Source organism: Apis dorsata, unplaced genomic scaffold (genome assembly GCF_000469605.1).
Source record: "Apis dorsata unplaced genomic scaffold, Apis dorsata 1.3 scaffold_156, whole genome shotgun sequence".
Classification (NCBI taxonomy): domain Eukaryota; kingdom Metazoa; phylum Arthropoda; class Insecta; order Hymenoptera; family Apidae; genus Apis; species Apis dorsata.
The window spans coordinates 144,584-153,641 of record NW_006263446.1 but is presented as its reverse complement, the minus strand read 5'-3'; the positions used below and the strand labels follow the sequence as shown (position 1 = coordinate 153,641).

At 28.6% G+C, this 9,058-nt stretch overlaps 1 protein-coding gene and 2 long non-coding RNA genes across 4 annotated transcripts in view; 2 read left to right on the top strand and 1 right to left on the bottom strand.

Moving 5' to 3' along the window:
• LOC102671748 overlaps positions 1 to 5,786 on the bottom strand; it is a 48,085-nt gene extending 42,299 nt beyond the window's left edge. Inside the window, exons 1-2 of the mRNA XM_031509470.1 lie at positions 5,671 to 5,786; positions 65 to 304 (exon numbers count right to left, since the gene is read on the bottom strand). Of these exons, the coding sequence (XP_031365330.1) occupies positions 65 to 304; positions 5,671 to 5,771 (341 nt within the window). The 5' untranslated portion in view covers positions 5,772 to 5,786. The remainder of the gene's footprint in view (positions 1 to 64; positions 305 to 5,670) is intronic.
• On the top strand, positions 874 to 4,139 carry LOC116185297. Its single transcript, XR_004150116.1, has 2 exons — positions 874 to 1,014; positions 3,587 to 4,139. It is a non-coding gene; the product is annotated as an uncharacterized LOC116185297 (long non-coding RNA).
• Positions 5,787 to 6,165: 379 nt separating the features above from the next.
• LOC116185296 lies at positions 6,166 to 9,052 on the top strand. Of its 2 annotated transcripts, none has more exons than XR_004150114.1 (3): positions 6,166 to 6,524; positions 8,609 to 8,685; positions 8,917 to 9,052. It is a non-coding gene; the product is annotated as an uncharacterized LOC116185296 (long non-coding RNA). The 2 variants fall into 2 exon arrangements; XR_004150115.1 differs by lacking the exon at positions 6,166 to 6,524 and adding an exon at positions 8,509 to 8,547.
• Positions 9,053 to 9,058: the final 6 nt, after the last annotated feature.

Here is a 9,058-nt window from a genome sequence, read left to right as displayed (position 1 = left end):
AAAAAAAAAAAAAAAAAAAAAAAAAAGGAGAGAAGACGTATGTAACAACAAAGGATTAACTCACGCGATCTTGTAGCAAACGTTACAGATCCATTCGACTTCTTTGTTATCGGTGGGGCTCCTGACCTCGATACGGCACTGCCTACAAACTCTGTGCCTGCACCGCGTACACGGTGCACCGGTGTTGTAAAATCTACCAAACGGTGCACCGCATCTGGTGCATTTACGTCCTTGGTACGATAGTTCACCCGACGCCTTCAGAAGTCCCCTCCTCCGCAGATATTGCAGATCAGCCTTCAGTCTTCTGTAAAACAGTACAGTTTCCTTTGCACATTGCATCTCGGTTATACTATCGAATCGAATTGAGTTGGATGTTTCTTTTTTTTTTTTTAAGACATCTTAATTTTTAAAAGCTTGCAGAAAAATTAAATTATCGTATTAACGTAATCAAATTGGATTGTTATTGTCATTGTAAAAATTTCAAAAATTTTCGAATTTTTCGATTTCGAGATCATCTCACTCGATCATCCATGATAATTAGACCTATGGGTATTTCTCTACCGCGCTGTCGATCGGCGAGTCGATTGTCAGATTATTCATTGACCGGTTAAATCGAAGTTATGACTATGCGCTTGCCAAGGTGTCGCGATCGTCAATACTATAGTACTCGCGCAAACGAACGCACGTGATGCGTTCCTCAACGGAAATCAACGACGACACTTTCGAAATAAATGTTTTAGAATAAAATACTTGGAGAGTTTCGATATAATTATAAAAGTGTTGACAACTTTGCAGAATGGATAATTATGAATAAATTTTAATTTTAAATCGAGAGATTAATTTTTCATTGATGGATATCGAAATGAAAATAAAAATCTCGAGAATGTAATCCACTCGAGGATTTTTAATCTGAAAATTATTAAAAAAAAGGCGTGACATTCTTCGATCGTCGAAGGACATCCGCCTTCGCTAAATTTGACATTGGAGGGAACAATCGAAGCGGAAATGCATAAGGTAATCGACACGTTGGATGTAACGACAAATTGCATTGATGTTTTATTAATTGCAATTATTGTATAACACTTAACTATAAGGCAACTGAAATTCTTTGCCGGATTTATTGTTAGCCGAAAAGTTGTTGTGAAAATAGAGACGTCATACAATTGGTCATAAAGGTTATCTAATTGTAAGTATTGTACAGTATAGTATATATCTATATAGCATATAGTATATCTATATATATAGTATATATCTTTTCTCGGTATATTCTATTTTACCTTTTAATTATTCGGTATGATGAAATAAAATTACAAGTTATTCTTTTCCTCTGTCAATCTGATGATTTTAAACAAAATAAAGTATATCTGATATAGATATGGACACTTATGACCAATCGTAGATAGGATAGATTATAGAAATTTTTTTTTTATTTTTATTAATTTTCCTCTTAAATTGATTGTTAATAGAAATCATGCACAAAGATTAAATTTCTCAAAGTTTCATTGCTTAAAATCTTACTTTTTTTCAATTTTTACACACTGCAACCATTCTTGAGTAAGAATTTCTAATAAAATTAAGATACAATTCTTACACATTAGGCTTAAATAAAATTAAATTTTTTAATCAAATACACAAATTTTCTTCAATTCACCAAAAATAAAAGATAAAACGATTAATTTTACTTTTTCCATAAAAATTAAAAAACTCATGTATAATTTTCCTCAAATTCTTAGAGATAATTGGAAGAAACTACACATAAATATTCTTTTTCAATTAACTTCGCTTTTTCACTCGATTCACCAAAAAAAAAAAATCATACAATTTTTTTCAAATTTTCAGATATTCCGATTAAATCCACTTTTTCCATACACCAAAAAAATTTCCAAATTCTAAAAAATATTCACGAAAGATTATGTTTCAACGAATCCACTTTCTCTCTTAAATTTCATTTGCTGACAACTTGACTGTCTTATCCACTCAAGTTACCGAAGAATAATCAAGAACATTCAAATGACGATATATCGAAACGATATTGAGACGAGTAAAACGAAAGTTTCCCCGAGATTCGGCTCGATGACAGTGACTCATGTCCAATCGTGCAGTTGACGTATCTAGTCCCTTTTGTTATAAAAAAAGAATGGACACAGCGCGCAGAGGAAAGATTGCTACATCTTTCTCGGTTGGTGCCAATGTTGCGTTAGTATAGCCTCGTAGGTGTAGCCTGCCGGGGTATATATCTGGTTTCCATTCCCGTCAAGGCACAATGATAAAGCATATTAACGCAACACACTGTACGGTGCAATGGACACGACCGAATAACAATGAACGATATTTCCTTTGGCTTTTAGATATCCTGATCGGATACCTTTCTCCTATCTCTCTTTCTCTCTCACTTCCTATTCGAATATCGTGGCTGGACGCCGTGGTGTAGGAACATGGAACGTAAATAAACGGTAGCTGGATTTAAAACGTTTTTATCATGCGTGAAAAAAGTAGATTTTTGTTTACTTTGTGAGGTGGAAGGTATGTTTTGTGAGAAATAGAAAAAAATGAAGATGTTTGCGAATAAATGATGAAAAATAAAGATGTAAAATATTTCTACTGTGACAATTTTTTATTCAAGAAGATAACACTATCTTCTAATAAAATATGATATATTTAAAGTTTAATTATAATAAAGATATTGATTTAATACTTTTCATAAATAATATAAGAAATATATATTTAATTTTTAAGATAATTATATTATAATTTATAAGATATTTCGTCAATGAAGATAAATAAATGTACTTTTAAAGAATATATAAATGTAAACTAAGATGCAGATTATATATCAGATGAAAGGAATACAAAACAAAAGTAGCTTCCTTTCAGTTCCTTTCATTGGTTTTTTTCAATTATATGTATACCGTTAGCCTACATACCTTTAACCTCTATCCATAGAGAACACAGTTCCCGAAGCAAACATTTATCTTTATATCATTAGAAAGTAAATGTTTATATCTTATTAATTTATAACATTACATAATTCTAATAGTACTTCATTTAATGTTGTGATAAATTGAACAATCATTTTAACTATTAATTATTTATCCATAAAATGAATAACATGTAATGAATAATTATGCGAAAATTTATAAATTTTTAAATTTGTCGTAGAATAAGAGGATTTCGATCAGGTAGTCGATACCTGGTCGAAATACCTGGTCAACTAAAGATGAGAGACGAATGATAACAATAGAAGCAAACTTATAAAGTATTATTCTCGTACCAATCTCACACAACAGCCTTAAAGGCTATAAAAATTATGCAGATTTATGTGTCAATTTTAAAATCTTCGACAATCACAAGAAACAATTAAAAATATTTTATCAATTCAAAAAGTTTATTATGGTTCTTAGAATGCAAAAATTTAAAAAAAGAAATCAAATTAGAATACTGTAGAATATTAATTACAGAAAATTTATTCAACTAAAATTTATTAAAATACTATTATTTTTAGCATTAATTTTGAATTAACAATAAAAAAAAAAATTAGCAGAAAATTTAACTTAATTGTACAAAATTCCAAACTTTTTCATCTCAGTGTACATCTTTTTGTCTAAACAAAATAGAGACAAAATTGTAGAAATAAAAATAACAATTCAAAAAAAGAAAAAAAAAATAGAAGAAAGAGCATCAATTTGAAGAAGATACATGATTACAATTACAACAGTATGAAAGACATCCTGAATTTGCATACAAAATTGGAGAGTTTCGATAGAGTGATATCCTAACTAAGGATTAACGTCTTTCACAGAGAACTTGGAAATAGATGAAGCTGGTTGAACAGCTTTATCTTTGAGGAGAGATTGCTCGAAGATAAAGTTGCAGTTTCTATATCCTGTCTTCTCAAGAAGTAATTAGTCCTTTATACCATTACGTGACCGGAATTTATCGATTTCTTGCTTGATGATTCTATTGAAGTTAAATATAAATGTAATAATAATAATAATCATTTATCAATTAAATTATTAAACAAATCTTTATTAAAATTTCTCAATAAAATATATTTATTTATATTTTATTAATATAAGATGGATAATATAATTGAATATTTTAGCAAATTAAAATTAATAAATGACGAGTCATCAATGATATATATAGAATGTTCATAATTCTGAATAGTCTTTTGTTTTACGCTTAGATGACGAATCAGACAAATGTTAATATATCCGCAAATGAGGAATTCATAAATGTTTGAAATATCGTATATATAATCAAATCAATTAAATATATCTTTTATAATCACAAAATATTTGAGACACAATCAATTAGACATCCATTCATTGAAAAGGAACTTATAAACAGTTATAAACTTTCATTAGATCTAGGTAAATTTTATTTAAAATTGAAATAAAATATAATTTATTCATCATTTTTAATAATATTATTTAAAAATATAAATAATATCAAATTATTTAAAATAGTATCCAATAATAAATTAATTTTTGTAATTTATTTATTTCAAATTTGTCCAAAGAAATAATTCTTAAAATAATTCAAATAAAAAATCTTTAATTTATATTTATATATATAAATATAAATAATAATATAGATATTTTTTAAACATATGCATAATATATTTTAATTCTGCATATATATATATAAAAAGAAAATAGAATTTTTCATAATATAATTTATAAAATTAATTAAATCAGAAAACAGTTTTTATTTATATATTCATTATTATGTAGTTACCAATATATATTATTAAATCAAATAGCTTGTTTCTCTTGAGAATTGAAAACTTATGGAATGAAATTATTTTCAATAATTCAAATTATTTCAAATGTTATTGTTTAATAAATATATTCAGTATATTCATATAATATGCTATTCTTAATTTCTATTATAACTGTTATTATAATTATTTTTTTTTTTGTCAAATTTGAAATAAAGAAATAATGAAACAATATATTATTATTTCAAATATTTTTTATTTCAATTTCAAATTAATCCAAATTTTTATCAAACACAATATATCATATTATTAACTTACTTACAACGCTAATGAAGTAACTTCTTTTCAATATAACCAACACTAAAATGCACATAAACCACTGAATAGCACAAGATCTTTTAAATCGTCTCACTGAACCATATTAACCAAAATTAAAACAAACTCAATAGATTGGACAACAGCAAGTTTCGTTCTCTCCCCAAAGTAACACGGTTTTCACTTCTCCATTGTATCAAAAACATTGGAAGGAACCTTGCTTCTACACCTACGCATCCCTCTAGTTCCTCCGAGATCCGATCTTCGGGTCGAAGACACGATCCTGCTACGACCGCATCCGGTCAAGCGAAACACAGCCGCTAGACTGTAGATCGAGAGCCACCGATGCTCGTTCGCACAATAAAACGAGGCAACCGCGGTGCAAGCTGGTGTCACTTTCCGCGACCATTACCGACCGATATTAAGGGCACACTGACGTATCGAAGGAGCGCGTCACGTAGTATTCGGTCTTTGGATCGTGTTCTATTCAGTTCTATTTTATTACAGAAGAATTATGGGTGGAAGGATTACAAATGATAGATCAACTATATTTAGTGTCTAGTAAAGAAGATCGTAAGAACAGTAATAGTAAATGGGGAACGTAGTACGCTCAAGTACGTATAGTTACTTACCTGGACCGCGCAGCCGCTTTAGGTCTTGAACCGAACAGAGAAGCAACCGGTGAAGCGACCAATCGGCGCTCTTTATCGCTGACGCAGCGTGCAAGTGACATGGTGTAGGTGTGCGTGTGCAGATATACCGTAGTTCAAGGTGGAAAATTATTCGAACAGTTAAAAATGTTATATAAATAGCAAATTTCAATTAAACTTCTATCTTTTTTAATAAATTTTCGACATTAAATTGAAGAGAGAAAATGTTAAATTTTGATTAGAGATAAGTAAAAACTTAATTCAAACTTAACCTAACCTATCTTTTTCGTAAATTTTAGATTTTAAATCAATCAAAGGAAGAAAATATTAGATTTTTGATTGTTTAGAATTTGATCTAATTTCTTTATTAAATTTTAGGAATTGAAAAACTAACTTTTCAATCTGTAAAACTCGAATCCGAAATTTCATTTTTCGAAACACAAAATTTATTCCATTTTCTTTCTCTTTCTAACAAAATTTCAAACATTTGTCTGAGTTACTGCATCTATTATCTAATATCAGTATTATATCAATTATGTTTAATTCTTTGTAACTTTTGCCGCACTTTTTCTTCATAGCTATCGTAGCTTTCCGGTATACTTCGTTTTACTTCGGTTCGATTGTCAGTCCCTTCGGTACAATTCAGTTTAGCTGTTAGTCCCTTCGGTATATTTCGTTTTGCTTCGGTTCACTTCGGTTGATCGCATTTACCTCATACTACAGTGGAGGCGTAACTGAACGTACATTAGACAGTAATGTTCCATCTGTGCGATGTCAACGATTGCTACAGACCGTGACATAGTGATTCAGAAACTCGGGAAAGATTCGTTTTTTCAGTATGTGTGTGGAAAAAGATTTAATGCATGAGATAAATATGATATTAGTGTCTTTATTTCTCATAATTCAATGTTCGTACCTATTATCTCTGATAGAGATCATTTTAGATTCGACTTGCGATTTTCTTCATTTTACATAAGGTTTTTGATATTGATTGTACGTTTGTATGTAAGGTGATTGATTACAATCGATTTATGTTTTTGACACAGGCGTTCTGATAGGAGATAAGAATGATTTATATGCGCAATATATATGCGCTGTTAACGTTCGTGTAATTATTTTAACGACGAGCATGTGAGTGTTTAGACATACGGTCTAGTCGGTTATTTCCTTATGCGTTTTTCATTTTTTAAAATATAATAAACGCGATTATTCTTCCTTTGCTAATTTTATTCTATTATTTCATTTTATTTATTTTAGGTATTATATCATTTCTAAATAATATTTAAATTTTATTTTGCGTTTTTAAATGATATTTTTGTTTTCTATTTTTAAATAATATTATTATCGAATAACGATGTTTGTCATAATATGATGTCTATCGTGGAAAAAAATTTTTGATTAATAATTGTCAGATATTCGTTTACGAGATATTCGAACACATACTTTCTAATATTTAATATTTAATATTTTCTATAATGGAATATTAATGGATAAAATAAATTAAAATTTCGAATCAAGTTAGGATAATGATTGGTGAAAGTATGTACATACTGCAACGTCTTAAAATATTAATCATACACTATTGACAAAAATTTCGCGAAAAATCTTATACGTATTTTATCTTTTCTGTTTTGTACTTTGAATTGAATTCATATTTAATGATTCACTAGCAATAAAATTACATTAAACATAAATGTTTCATAACTTTGTTCCTTCATTTCCTTGTCGCGTTCATAGTGAATCACATCATCGGTAAATTTTCCACAATCTGTTTTATGCAAAACCATTGCTTGTGATTTAATTATAGAGCATAAACATAAATGTAATCCTATATCACTAAAGATCAAAATAACGACACTGCAATTCGCAAAACAATAACTTTTTAAAATGATTTTAAAAAATTTTAAAAATATTATACAATTTCTATTTTGTAAAATATTTATTTTCAATGAATTTTTTTTTATTGTAATTTTACAATACAATATTTTCAATGAATTCTTTTCCTTTTTTAATCTTCTATGCAGCATTCTTTCTGAAAAATTCTTAGCAAATTTTATTACTATAATTTTACAACATTTTTTTTATTCGAAAAGTTTATTATTTAACGGTTCTCTCCTTTAAGATCTGAAGTAAAATATTGCTTGATTTCACGCATAGAATTAATGTTCATGTGCTGTCAAGTATCCATAGATTTATATACAATGACATAGCTTTGCATCTCACCAATTATTCCAAGTAATACATCAATTTAATATTATTCCTATATATGATCATTATAAAACAATATTAATCACGCCAATTAAAAAGTAACTTCGTTAACATGTGTAACGATGTCAATTCAGTCTAATCGGTGATCGAGATCACGTAATTGTATATCCGCTCCTATTTATATCTGGATAATTTATATCGAGGGGCGTAAAATTGTGACTTTTCCAATTTTTCTCCATTTTTATAATTGAATAAATAAAAATATAATCAATAAATATACACCAAAAATAATCTTTTTTTCTTTTATAATTATACATTGCAATTGGTTAATTATTATATTTATTTATTACATATAAAGAGGGATTTGATTGACGTATCACAATATTTTTTTGAATATGTAGATTGTTGAATATGTTAGTTTCCATTAAAAAGTTGATGAAATCGCCTATCTTATCTTTCAAGAACAAAATTGTCTTTCTGGATTGAGCCTACATGTTTTTTCTTTTATCTATGAAACCGTACTTCATATACTGCGTAATATATTTGAGAGTAAAACTCTCGAGAATTATCAAACGTATTTGTATCTTTAATGCACAATATAATATAATAAATTAGAAATAGAATTGACAACTCTCGATAATTTTAAAAAAAGTATCCTTTTAACCTAACTTTTAACCTAATCTGAGAAATTAATCTAACACAAATTTAACAGTTACTCGAAAATATGCAAATGGATATAACGGAAAAGAGTTAACGACTTCAAGGAAACTAATCATCATTTTCACCAAGGTTAGTGTTCACGATATAAAATCTTGTATCATTACAAAATACTTGTATCATTATAAGAACTCCTTATCACTAATGAAACGGTAAAAGTTCGTGTATTATCGACAAATATCTCAGACGATAGGTCAGACTATTTGGCATGCAAACACACTGGGATACTAATGGCAATGATTCTCGTTTAGGTAAAGTTCTATTGCACAAGCAAACCTCTAATCATGGCAATACCATTTACAGATACCACCAGGAAGAGTGGACCTCCATCCATTCCCCATAAATGGCGCACCTTCTCGAGGAAACGAGTATCCAGTTAACCGTTCTGGCATTACGAACTTGTTACGTAGAGTTTTATAAATGCGAATCATCTTTGTTATCTAAG